The sequence below is a fragment of the Panthera leo genome, chromosome F3, assembly GCF_018350215.1.
Source record: "Panthera leo isolate Ple1 chromosome F3, P.leo_Ple1_pat1.1, whole genome shotgun sequence".
In the NCBI taxonomy this organism is placed as follows: Eukaryota; Metazoa; Chordata; class Mammalia; order Carnivora; family Felidae; genus Panthera; species Panthera leo.
The window spans coordinates 63,889,856-63,903,108 of NC_056696.1; the positions used below are offsets into that span (position 1 = coordinate 63,889,856).

General features: G+C 52.4%; 1 protein-coding gene across 2 annotated transcripts; it reads left to right on the forward strand.

Annotated features, from left to right (window-relative positions):
- The first annotated feature begins 1,825 nt into the window (after positions 1 to 1,825).
- DEDD (death effector domain containing) lies at positions 1,826 to 12,978 on the forward strand. Of its 2 annotated transcripts, none has more exons than XM_042924901.1 (6): positions 1,826 to 1,894; positions 3,713 to 3,745; positions 10,380 to 10,768; positions 10,966 to 11,073; positions 11,487 to 11,633; positions 12,459 to 12,978. In XM_042924901.1, the coding sequence occupies exons 3-6, from the start codon at positions 10,444 to 10,446 to the stop codon at positions 12,833 to 12,835; spliced, it is 957 nt and encodes a 318-aa protein (XP_042780835.1). In that variant the 5' UTR covers positions 1,826 to 1,894; positions 3,713 to 3,745; positions 10,380 to 10,443; the 3' UTR covers positions 12,836 to 12,978. The 2 variants fall into 2 exon arrangements, with proteins under 2 accessions (XP_042780835.1, XP_042780836.1); XM_042924902.1 differs by lacking the exon at positions 1,826 to 1,894 and adding an exon at positions 1,984 to 2,053.
- The last annotated feature ends 275 nt before the right edge of the window (positions 12,979 to 13,253 follow it).

Consider the following 13,253-nt stretch of genomic DNA (forward strand, 5'->3'; position numbering starts at 1 on the left):
CTAAAATAAAAAGTATAAATTCCAGCCTTCTCAGGCCCACACTCTTCATGGTCAATTTTTTAATGCCTGTGTAAATGTGCTGTATGGGTTCTTCTGGCATTGCTTTTTTTCCCCAGGTAGTAATTTCCATTTAATTTACTTCTACTATTAGATCTGTATATTCAATCGCCATTCAATCGCCATTGGTAGTTCTGGCCTTCCCACAGGCAGCGAAAACTCCTTCCCTTTCTTTGGAATTCAGCCTCAGGCTACACTCGACTGCCAGCCCCTTTTTTTTACAGACAACACCGTGAGAAAACGGTCTTTACAAACTGTCCTTTTCCAGTCGCTCAATTCAACTTACTCTGGTTCCTATCCCACCGCATCTCTGAAACAAGGTGCTTCAAAATTACTAAAGGCAATTTTGCAATACCCACTGGTCACATTTTAGTCCACATTTACCTAATCTCTTACGTTTATCACTTTGACCAGGTTCCCTGATACCTCTCTCCTGGATTCCTTCTTCCCCTCGTCTGCCCCTTCTCAACGCCCCCCTTTCCTGTTCTCTCCCCTCATTTTTCAGACGCAGACATCCCTCTCCAGGCCGTCTTATCCACTTCCCCGGCTTCAACAACTATCTACGTTCACACGCTCGCTCGCGCGCACGCACACCTCAAACTTTTCTGTCGGCCTTCCAATCCACGATACCGAATATTCAATTGTCTGATAGGCATCCCACAGGCACCGAAAACTCATTCTCTCCCCCCAAACAAAACAGAAAATGGCATCACTTTCCCCCAGTTGTCCGAGTCAGAGCACTGGGAAATAACCTCGGCCTCATCCCCATCTCCGATCTAGTTTTCTCCGCCTGCAGTCGCCCTTCTCTAGGGCGGACCACCCCCGTCTCCTGCCTGGGTAAAAAAACTTCCCAACTGGTCTCCTTGCCTCTAACGTCGTTCCCTCCTATCCATTCTCCCTACTGCAACCAGCGATCTTTAAAAAACGCAAACACAATTGTTCCCTTCTCGGCCAAGGCTCTTCGAATAAAATCACGGCCCTTCGGGTAAAATCAACTAATTTACAAGGCCTTGCGCCATCGGCCCCTCCCATTCTCCCAGGCCTCCTCTGTTACCTCTCCTTTAACCCACAGGCTGCTGACAGCTCCAGAACGTATCCGGCCCCCCCCAGCCCCAATTCCCACCAGTCCAAGGTTCGGCTCTGGCGACACTTCCTTCGGGAAGCGGGCGCTTAAAAGGCAAATGCTCAAAGAGTGAAATCCGAGGGGGCATCCGAGCAGCGCTCTCGGCTCCGGACTGAGGTTCACGGAAAGTCCGGATTTACCGGAAGTTCAGGGCAAAGGTCAAATCCCGATCGTGAACCTTTCCCGAAGTTCGCGGGGGCAGTCCGACCCTTGCTAGATTCCGCCCTCATGAGTCATGGCTGCTAGTCCCAGTCTTTCGATGGGTCTTGAAGTCGACACCGGCCGGCTCCGGCGCCGCCAACGTCCTCACACCCGAGAACGCAACCCGCACTCCCGCCTCGTGACGGCCCTGAAGCCGCCGTCGGGAAGAACTTGCGTTGCCCGCTTGCCCCAAAGCAAGATGGCTGCCAGTCTCTAGTCTCTCGACCCAAAGTGAAGCTATCCACGCCCCGGTTAATGCCGCTGCCAGGCTGCCCACACCTAGCATGGCCACCCCGGCTCATGCCTCACTATGGTCTCGAAGCCGCCGCTAACCGGCCGGGTTCCGGGAGGCGCTGCTCCGGACGCGGCCGCCCCCCCCGCCTCCGCCTCCCCCTCCCCCGCGCCCGCGGCGGCGGCGGCGGCGGCGGCCGGAGCCCGGATGCGGCGGCGTGCGACGGCACGGGAGGGCGGCGCGGATGGATCCAACATGGCGGCGCCGAGCCTGAGCCGAGAGTGAGGCGGCGGGGCGGCGGGGTGGGGAGGGGGAGGCGAGCGGGACGGGGCGGGGCCGGGCGGGGCCGCGGAGGGCTAGGGGAAGGAAAGTGGAGGGGGAGGCGGAGGCGACGTCCAGCCCGAGAACCTCGAGAGAGGGAGGTGACGGGACGCTGCGAGGTGGGGGAGGGGAGCGGCCGAGGGGGCGTGCGGGGGAGGTGGCAACTGTGGGAGAGCGCAGGGGCGAGGCGGGGGATTGGGCGCGGGGAGGGGCGTAAACAAGGGCCGGGCCGGGCCCGGCCGGGGGTGCTGGCGCGGCCGAGGTGGGAGTGAGGCTGCGATCCCGCCGGATTGAGGGCGGTGGGCGCGGGAGGGAGCGGCCGAGGGTGCGGAGGGGAAGGGGCCGGTGGCATGTGGTGGGAGGGACTGGACTCTGGAGAGCGGTCTTGGGAGGGGGTGGGAAAGGGTGAGGAGGGGACTTCAGACGTGGGGGGGGGGGCGGTTTTGAAAGTGTGAAATTGGAGGTGGGAGGGGGAAGGGCCTAGGGGAGCATTTGGGTGGAAAAGGAGAGCGCGGAGATTGGGGGGAATGGAGAGCGTGGCGGTGTGACGAGGTAATGGGGAAAGTGAGAGACTAAGAGGAAAGTTTGGGAGGAAGGGGAATGGGCTGGGAGATAGGACAGTGGAGCTGCACGGGGGATAGAGGTTGGGGGTTTCCCTTTCCCCGTGGAAAGGAAGAGCGAGCAGAGTTAAGCAGCCTCAGTTGCAACCAATTCTAATGGCCAGGCCTTTAGCTTTTAATAGGGTGGGAAGGGCAGAAGGGAATGGTTTGGAGAAATGGGGAATTGGGAGAATTAGGGAATTTGGAGAACGGATGGGGGTTCAACTGGATTTGCTTTCCAGAGGCTCCCTGACTTACTGCTCCCTTGTTTTTCCTGGTCAGGGAAAGAAGGGAGAACGGGGAAGCCGGTGTCACGGCCGCCGAAGTGTAGAAGGAGTAAAGGACTTTTCTAGTTTCTAGCAATTAGCAGTGTAAGAATGGGGAAACAGCCATGCTGGTTTGGAGCCCTACATGCCAGGGTGGAGGCTCTGGAAGTCTGAGAAAGGGAACAGAAAACAGGATGGCATCTGGGCAGCCTGGATAATTAAATGATTGCTTTAGTTTCCAGACTTTTTTTTTTTTCTTTTTTTTTTTTTTTCTGTTTAAGTGCTAAGAGGGAGGGGTCAGCGTTCACATATAGGAAAGGTTCCCTGGTGAAATGTAGATGTATCAGGGAGCCCGGCCTCAGTGGATATTTTGTTTTCACTGTGTGCAAAGGGAAAGGGTGAAGACAGAATTTGGAGGCTAGGTCTGGTCTGATAAGGGAAGGGATAGAAAGTGCCTTCTTTGGCTGTAATCATTTCCCTGTCTCCGGTTCTCCCTAAAGTTGAAAGTCAGTGTTAAAATGTAACAAAAATGTAACGAAAGACGTGGGTCTCATAAGGCATTGAGGAGTCAGGTGAGAAGGTATCCGAGGATGATTGGTTTTCCCGCAAGTTGTCGAATTTGGGACCTTTCTTGCCATGAGCCACCCAGGCTGGAAATTCTGGGAGTTGGTATTGTTTCGTGAATTGGCCAGTAGAGCGTTAGGGAGGCCTGGGGACTTGGTTGGGAGTGAGTTCTCCCCTTTGGCTCACAGTGGATCATTTTAATCGAAGTGGCTTTAGGTGTGTCTGTGTATTTTTGGAACTGGGACTGACTAATTTTTTGGGCCTTTGATGTTTCAAAATCACGCTGGAAAATTGACTCTTTCCCCCTCATTTGTTTTTGTTTTGCTGCTGGCTTCCAACCTTGTGCTAGGAAGAGACCTGGGAAAATAAGTTTCTTGCAAAGGTAAGTCTGGAACTTTTTATGGTTTGTTTGTTTGTTTGTTTGTTTTTTGGTTTTTTGGGGTTTTTTTTTTTTGTTTTTTTTTTGTTTTTTTTTTTAACAATGGAAGGGGATGGGAATGGCAAGAGAAATGCATTGGGGTTGAGCCCAGTAAGGGGTTCGAGGCCAGGGAACGTGTGTTTTCACCTACCCAGCTGAGTGCCTAAGACCTGTTGCAGTCACTGTGTCTCTGGATAACTGGAAATTGGTAGGAGGAAAAGGAGAGCAGAAATCAGGTGTGTGGGGGCAAGCCCCCAGCTTTGGTTTGTCATTATCTAGTCTTCTTGGCAAGCTCTGAGAGACACATTTTTTTTTTTTTAACATACGGTACTGGTGCCCTTGTACAGTGTCTCTGAGTGTTACTCTTGGAGGGCTGCTGAAGCAGCACCTCACCTTTGTCTTTTCGTTGTTCAGGGTTCCTGGAATCTTCCTTTTGAAAACATACTGTGTAATTCTGACTTCCAGATATTTGGCAACATTTTCCCTATCCCACCAGCAGGAAAGCTCTTTCTGCCCTCTTCAGGCTTCTCCGTGCTGTTTTCATTCCAACTTTCTAGACCTCACTCTTTTAGTTCTTCCACATGACTTTCGTCCCCCAGGGCTTCGGAGAGAGCCAAATACCTCTAGTTCTACGAAAATACAGATGTCATCCTGGTTGCGATGATACCAGAGTTGCGTCTTCCTTTCAAGAGATCATTCTTTTTTGTTTCCTCCACGGGACTGTCCTCTAAGGGCTTCTGAGAGAGCCAAGTACCTCAAAAAATACGGATGTCATTCCTGGTTGGGATGAGACTAGAGTTTGCTTGGAAGTAGGAACCAGACAGACAATTCTGTAGGTATATAGGCACCGTCTGTTGGCCCTGGGCTGGCTTGGGCCTCCCTAAAGAAAACAAACTAGCAAAAATCTACAACTCCAGGAAATGCGGCGGTTCCTCGGAATAAAGAATTATTCTTGGGGAACTGTAGCGGGGGGGACCCCTGTTAGGTTCTCACGTGGACTCAAAGCAGCCCGCGGGATCAGGACTCTCGTTGAGCGGAGCGTTTGGTCCGTTTCTTGTTATCTGGCAATATTTCAGATACCGGGACTCAGAAGGTCTCTTAATTCTGTTGTTTAGAGGGGGTACGTTCTCCTCACGACTCTGGTCTCTCTGGGATCTCTGTATAATTTAAGCTGTGTTCCCAAGCTTCACTGCCACAGAAAGCTGAGTATATTTTGGTTTAAGAGGAAGTTGGGCATGTTCTTTCAGCACTGAAGTTAGATCGATTCTTGGAACCCCATCTGGATTGCTAACTGAGTGAACTCACCATCCCAGATGATAATTAAGTGGGGTGGGGGGGGGTGCGTATTAGCTTGCCCGTCAGCCTCCTGACAGTTCTCTCAAGGACACGGCCTTGGGAAACTCTAGCCTCTTCTGCATTTCGCTTCATAGAATAAGCAGGATGTCTGATGAGCAGTCAAATAAGGAAGGGTCTGCAACTCTAGGTTCAGGACTTGAAAGGTGGCTGTGAGGCCTAAGGGCAGGATCCTTTCTGTTTGTCTTGCACAGGATGGCATTTCTCTTATCTTCGTAGAGATCCAGATTGAACTAGGTCACATTCGACCTCCTGGGATGGGGCCGAAGAGAGTGTAGGCCCACCGCTTGCTGCTCACCTGAATGGCAGCCGCAGGTGTTAGAGAAGCCAGGGTTGGAGTGGGTGGGACTCCTTCGGGTTCGTTGGACTTACGAGTTTATAGTCTGTGTCTGACCGGCTTTGCTTTTCTTCTGAAATACTGTTCGATGGGTTTGGGTCAGAGGGACCCAATGGCTTCCGTCTCTAGATCTAGGGGGGACGGTGACATACTGTCTCTCTTCTTTAGCCCCTTCGTGTCATGGTCCATCGAGAACAGGGTTTCTCATCCTCAGCATTATTGACATTTGGGGCTGGATAATTCTTTGTTGTGGGGGCTCTTCTGGGCATTCTAAGATGTTTAGAGACATCCGTGGCCTCTACTCACTGCATGCCACTGGCACAGTCCTTTACCCCTTCCAGTCATAACAGTCTGAAATGTCTCCAGACATCGCCAGATGTCCGGGGGGGTGGGGGGGGGCGGGGAGGGAGGCAGCGTCCTCCGTGGTTGAGAACCACTGACCTAGAAGCGCTGATAATTCCTGGCACTTTGAATGATCCAGCCTGGGGTCTAGGACTTAAGGTGGCTGTTTCTTCCATCCTATCTAGGGAGTTAACCCTCAGAGGACTGAGGTCTATTACAGAATTGCATCCATTGATATATAATAATTAGGACTATAATGCTTTCCTGCATTTTGCCTCATTTTCCAGGGGCGAGGTATGTAGGGACCATATTTCTTCATTTCCGGAGACTTAAAGTCAGAACAGTTTGAATTAGGGAGCTCTCTAGCAACCTGCTCTTAGGATTGGTTGAATGTGAAACCTGCCCATCTGCTTTTTCTGAGATCCTCATAATCAGCAGCTGGCCAAGAGGAACAGGTGGGACAGGGAACAGGGAGACGCCTAAGGAGGCTCGGTTTTCTCATGTTGCCTGCTATGAGCAAGGAGTTACTTTCCTTCAGCACCCCCCCCCCACCCCGCCCCCATTTGTACCCAGTAAGTACAACAGGTGAGAGGAAGATACAGAGAAAACTACCCTGTAGTTGGGTAGCTGTTTTCCCAGCTGTTCCCATGCTCAGCAGGCGAGTGGGGGGTGGGGGGCATCTGGGCTCTCCTAAGTAGCTGTGAGCCATATTTCTTGTCCGTATACCAAACCCATGTTTGGGGGCTAAGTGAGTGCGGGATGGAGCTCCCCTTTTCTTATGGGTATGAGTCTTTGCTTCCCTTTTAGGTTCTTGAGGAAGGGAGGATTGGGTTCACTTGCTCTGCAGTTTTCTAAGACCCCATCAACTTGGCTCTTTGGAAGTGGCTCATTTTATTCTCTCTCTTTTAAACTTTATTTATTTTGCGAGAGAGAGCGTACACACACACACTGTGAGCAGGGGAGAGGCAGAGAGAATCCCAAGCAGGTTCCATCTGGTCAGCGCAGAGCCTGACCCGGGGCTTGATCAAACCGTGCGATCATGACCTGACCTGAAGTCCAGAGTCGGACGGTCACTTAACCGACTGAGCCACCCTGGCGTGCCTTACTCTCTTTTGTAACTTAGCCTCAGTGTCTCGGTGTATAAAACGGGACCACCAATCTTCTTGCTTAGTAGGGTGCCGTGGTATGGGTAGTTCCACACAGCGTAGGGGAGGCTACAGCTAGCTAGAGTGTATGCGTGGTAACCAGGGTGTGTGTATCTGTTTTTTGTTTTTTGCTTTTAATTTTTGAATTTATTTATTTATTTTAAAAATTTTTTTTCAACGTTTTTTATTTATTTTTGGGACAGAGAGAGACAGAGCATGAATGGGGGAGGGGCAGAGAGAGAGGGAGACACAGAATTGGAAACAGGCTCCAGGCTCCGAGCCATCAGCCCAGAGCCTGACGCGGGGCTCGAACTCACGGACCGCGAGATCGTGACCTGGCTGAAGTCGGACGCTCAACCGACTGAGCCACCCAGGCGCCCCAATTTTTGAATTTATTTTTGAGAGAGAGAGACACAGAGTGCAATTGGGGGAGAGGTAGAGAGAGAAGGAGACACAGAATCCGAAGCAGGCTCCAGGCTCCCAGCTGTCGGCACAGAGCCCGACGTGGGGCTCGACCTCACAAACTGCAAGCTCTTGACCTGAACCGAAGCCAGACGCTCAACCGACTGAGCCACCCAGGCGCCCCTGTGTGGGTTTGTTCCTTAATTGATGCTGCTTTTGATGATTTCTTGGAGACTAAGCTCGGTTCAGTAGGTTGTGAGTACTGTGTACCAACCTCTATTCATTGCTAGGCACTGAGAATATAAAGGTGAATGTGACTTAGTCCATTTTCACGAGTTGCTTAAGATGGGCTGGGGTGATAAATACACAAATGGGGTTTAAAAGAAATACGCATGATGTTCCATAGGAGCACAGAAGAGGATTACGTATCCCAGCATGGAGGTGTGGAGAATGAATTTGAAGATGGTATCTGAGCTGACTCGTAAAGGACGAGTAGGAGTTAGCCGTGTGAAAAAGAGGAGTGGTATAGGGGGGTAGGGTACAGAGAAGGGAGAGGGGCACTCAGGCAATGGCAGTAGCCTGAAGAAAGGGACAGAGAAATGAGCTGCCTGCTGTATGTGAGTTATAAACAAACCGATAACGGTAGAGAATCAAAAGTGGGTTATGAGGTTGAAAAGGTAGGCAGGGCCTGATCTCAGAAGGCTTGGTGTGTTGTGTGAGGAGTCTGGAGTGTTCTAGGTAAGGAGGGGGCTGTAGATAGGTCTTAAGCAGAAAAGTGATGTGGTCAGTTGTGCATTTTATTTTTAAAAAAGTGGGTTTTTTTTAATGTTTTTATTTATTTTTGAGACAGAGCGTGAGCAGAGGAGGGGCAGAGAGAGAGGGAGACACAATCTGAGGCAGGCTCCAGGCTCTGAGCTGTCAGCACAGAGCCTGATGCAGGGCTCGAACTCACGGACTGTGAGATCATGACCTGAGCTGAAGTTGGATGCTTAACCGACTGAGCCACCTAGGCGCCCCCCAAAAAATGTTTTTTTTAATGTTTATGTTTGAGAGAGAGAGAGAGAGACAGACGGAGCATGAGTGGGAGAGAGGCAGAGAGAAGCAGAGACACAGAATCCAAAGCAGGTTCCAGGCTCTGAGCTGTCTGCATGAGCCTGACACAGGGCTCAAACTCACGGACTGCAAGATCATGACCTGAGCTGAAATCGGACGCTTAACCGACTGAGCCACCCAGGCGCTCCTCAGTTGTGCGTTTTAGATAGCGAATTCAGCTGGATATGAGGGATGGACTTAGGTGGGTTAAGATTGGTGGGCAGGGGAGCCCTCGAGAGGCTGTGGCCATAGTCCACGTGAGGGATCATCAGGACCTGAAGCAGGGTGGTGGAGGTGATTGGAGACGTATTTAGAAGTGGCTTCAATAGGAATATATAATGGATCAGGTGATTGGAGCTGTGGTTTGGTGGAACAGTATTGGGCGGCACGTGTGTGTGACAAGTGTGGATGTGGAAGCCTGTGGACTTCAGGCTTGGTCACAGGTCATTGACATTACCCAGCTTGATGCTGAAACTTGGTGAACCAAACACTGAATTATGGGGGCGCCTGGGGGGCCCAGTCGGGTGAGCGTCTGACTCGATTTTGGCTCAGGTCACGATCACGACTGTGAGATTAAACCCCGCGTCAGGCTCTTTGCTGAGCGTGGAGCCTGCTTGGGATTCTCTGTCTCCCTCTCTGCCCCTCTCCTCGTTCTCTCTCTCTCATGCTCTCTCTCTTCCAAAATAAATAAATATTAAAAAAAAAACCCACAAATGCCAAATTATAGAACGAGTGTCGGCTGCTGTGGGTCATTGCGAGGGGGTGGGGAAATGACAACCACGAGGAAGGAGTAGAAGGGGCATATATCCAAATGGTGCGTGAACATCATTGGTGAGTTCACCTGGCATAGGAGGGTCACGAGCGTGCTCAACGTAGTAATGTTCGTTGATGTAAATCCATGAGTTTGGGTGAACATTATTGGTTAGCCTCCTGTGCAGTTAGGCTTTTGAACTTGGTTGGATTGCAGGAAGTATGAGGATAAGGTTGGGGGAGGGGGTGGCTCTGGGCTGCAGAGGTCAGGGGTGCTTATCTCTTTGAAATCTCTTTCACAATCATCGCCCCAGCAGTTTCACATGTATTTTCTAATTGGATTCTTAACAAGTCTGAGGAGTAGCTTCTTTCCTTCATGTTTTGTAGATGGGGGACAGTGCGACTTTGAAGTGAGGTGACTTGCCTGAAGTCACACAGCTACACAGCTAGCTTGTTAATGATACGGGCAGAATGAAAACTAGGTTTACCTAAAGATTTTCAGTTTCCCTACTGTCCGTCTGTAGGTTTGTCTCCTGCAGCTTCCATATTAGTTAAGGGCGAATTCTTGGGGCGCCTGGGTGGCTCAGTGGGTTAAGCATCTGACTTCAGCTCTGGTCACGATCTCACAGTTTGTGAGTTCGAGCCCCGCGTCGGGCTCTGTGCGGACAGCTCAGAGCCTGGAGCCTGCTTCGGATTCTGCGTCTCCCTCTCTCTCTGACCCTCCTTGGCTCACACTCTGTCTCTCTCTCTCAAAAATAAATAAACATTAAAAAAAGAAAGTGAATTCTCTACTTTTCTCGGGATTGCCTACCTTTAAGAGGTGAGATGGTTGGGGGAAGGAGGGAGAGCACAAAGGGACCAAAAGCAGTATTTGGGGGGCAGGGGAAGAATCGGGGTACCCTCTAACGGCAATTCCTGCTGAGTCTGCAGCCTGAAGTTGCATATAACACTCTCAGGGATCGCGACCCTGTTTCTCCAGTAGGGTCTGGACTTAAGGTAACAGCTGTTGGATGTGGAGAGCTCTGGGCTTTATTTTGCAGTAATCACTTTTTAAAACGTGATAAACCCTCGGTGTTGCCGCGCGCCAGGCACGGCGTTAGGCCCTGGGGGTACGGGAGCGAACAAGACCAGTTCTTCCACCGGGTGGCTCACAGGCTCTGTTTCCTCGTCCCTACAGTGTAGCGGGGCCCGCGGCCGCCGAGCGGGGACTCTGGACCGCGCCGCGCACCTGAGCCCCCGGCATGGCGGGCCTGAAGCGGCGGGCCGGCCAGGTGTGGCCCGAAGAACGCGGCGAGCAGGAGCACGGGCTCTATAGCCTGCACCGCATGTTTGACATCGTGGGCGCCCACCTGACACACAGGGACGTGCGCGTCCTTTCCTTCCTCTTTGTCGATGTCATCGATGACCACGAGCGTGGCCTCATCCGAAACGGACGTGACTTCTTGCTGGCGTTGGAGCGCCAGGGCCGCTGCGATGAGAGTAACTTCCGCCAGGTGCTGCAGCTGCTGCGTATCATCACTCGCCACGACCTGCTGCCCTACGTCACCCTCAAGAGGAGACGGGCCGGTGAGGGTGCACGAGGGGCCAGACCGCGGGGGCCCGGGGACCAGTGGTGGGAGGCCTGGAGCCGGCAGCACAGGAGCCCGGGTGGGAGGAGGCGATGACCCTGGGGGCTACCTAGGAGGAGTTAGGAGGCCCGTGGGAGGGTTGGACCGGGGGCGGGGGGTGCATCTTTTCCTGAAGGACCCCCTCCCCTCCTGTAGTGTGCCCCGATCTTGTAGACAAGTATCTGGAGGAGACGTCAATTCGCTACGTGACCCCCAGAGCCCTCAGCGATCCAGAACCGAGGCCTCCCCAATCCCCTAAAACAGGTAAGAAGATAGGAACTCCTCTGAATTCTCCTGGCTGGCTCGGTCAGCGGGGCATGCACTCTTGACCTTGGGGTTGTGAGGTCAAGCCCCGTTTTGGGAATAGCGCTCACTTAAAAAAAAAAAAAAAAAAAAGAAGACCCTAAACTCGCCATTTTTCCAGCCTCGCCAGCCTGCATGAAAGGGCGCCGGGTCTCTCTCACCCCCGCTTCCCCAGCATCTAGCCCTATAAAAATTAGGTGAGGTGTTAATGCTTCACCTGCGTCCTGTGATTGTCCCCACATCGTGCGTCCTCTTTTCAGGTCCCGTAGGCTCTTAGTGCTAAGTCTTGAGCGATTCCTTCCTCATTCCAAGAGATCGGTTTGTATTTCTCCCTTTCCCCTACTATGTTTTTTCCCCTTTTCCCCTCTGGCCAGTGCCTCCCCACTATCCTGTGGTGTGCTGCCCCACGTCGGGCCCTCAGATGTGTAGCAAGCGGCCGGCTCGAGGGAGAGCCACACTCGGGAGCCAGCGAAAACGCCGGAAGTCAGTAACACCAGATCCCAAGGAAAAGCAGACATGTGGTGAGGAAGTTTAAGGGCTCTGGAGGTGGAGCAGATGGGAGGGGGAAATACGGAGAAGTGCTGGGACCCCGGGCAGTTTATGCTGTTTAGTGCCAGGCTCGCATTGAATGGGTGAATGGTTTAGTGGGTTTGAACGGCCTCATCCGTGGGGAGAGAATTCCTCTGTCTTTGTGGCAGAGTCCAATTCACGTCTTTCTAGTTAATACGAGATCAAAGGGATGCTGTTACAACATCCTTATTGTAGGATGGACCAAGTTTTGATCGAATACTGAAATGAACTCGTGTGCCTGGGGGCGCCTGGGTGGCTTAGTCGGTTAAGCCTTGGACTTCGGCTCAGGTCACGATCTCAAGGTTCATGGGTTTGAGCCCCGGCATCGGGCTCTGTGCTGACAGCTTAGAGCCTGGAGCCTGCTTTGAGTTGTGTGTGTGTGTGTGTGTCTCTCTCTCTCTCTCTCTCTCTCTGCCCCTCCCCCGCTCACGCTCTTTCTCTCTCAAAAATAAATAAAGCATTTAAAAAATATATTAAAAACAAAATGAAAACAATTAAATGAACTTGTGCCTGTTAGGAACATACTGCCTAGAAGCAGGGTGCTCCTCGTGAGGGATGGCAGTGATCTGGCCTGGGCCTGGCCCGTTTAAAGGAAACTCGTGTGTTCGGGCGAGGATTTCAGAGGCGCTTGGGAAAGGACTGGTCCCGGGGGGAGAGGCAGGAAAGCCGTCAGGTGACGCTCCCAGCTTTGCTCCTCCGCCGGTCTTCCAGCCTCTCGAGCCCGCGTGTCCGCGCCCCCTCCGCAACCGCTTGTGCGTGTCTTCTCTTCCCCACAGACATCAGACTGCGGGTTCGGGCCGAATACTGCCAGCACGAGACCGCCCTGCAAGGCAACGTGTTCTCGAACAAGCAGGACCCACTGGAGCGGCAGTTCGAGCGCTTCAACCAGGCCAACACCATCCTCAAGTCCCGGGACCTGGGCTCCATCATCTGCGACATCAAGTTCTCCGAGCTCACCTACCTCGACGCCTTCTGGCGCGACTACATCAACGGCTCGCTACTAGAGGCGCTCAAAGGTGTCTTTATCACAGACTCCCTCAAGCAGGCTGTGGGCCACGAAGCCATCAAGCTGCTGGTGAATGTGGACGAGGAGGACTACGAGCTGGGCCGGCAGAAACTGCTGAGGAACTTGATGCTGCAGGCACTGCCCTGACCTTTCCCCTCTCACCTCTCACCTCTCGGGGGACTGCTCCCCCCGCCCACCTCTGGAGCTCACATACTGTTCTGGGGTTTGTTCTCTACCCTTCCGACCAATCACACCCCTGCCTTTTTTTTTTTTTTTTTTTTTTTTTTAAAGGAAAAGACAAAGGAAAATGGAAGCGGTGTTCCCCACCCCTCCCTGCACCCACGTGCCTGGGCTTCCCCTCTGTTTCCCTTTCCCACGTCCCCTCCTGATGTGCGTCTACAGCCACCTTGCCACTGAGCCGTAAGACAAACGTAGAGGGAGAAGCAAAGTCTATAGAACATAGTCTTTGTAGGGGATCGAAGTGAACACTGCTTCCGGGTGCATTGCGGGGTCATCAGTACTTCTGGCTTTCTGAGGGCTCTTAAATTTTGTCTGCAAAAACCAA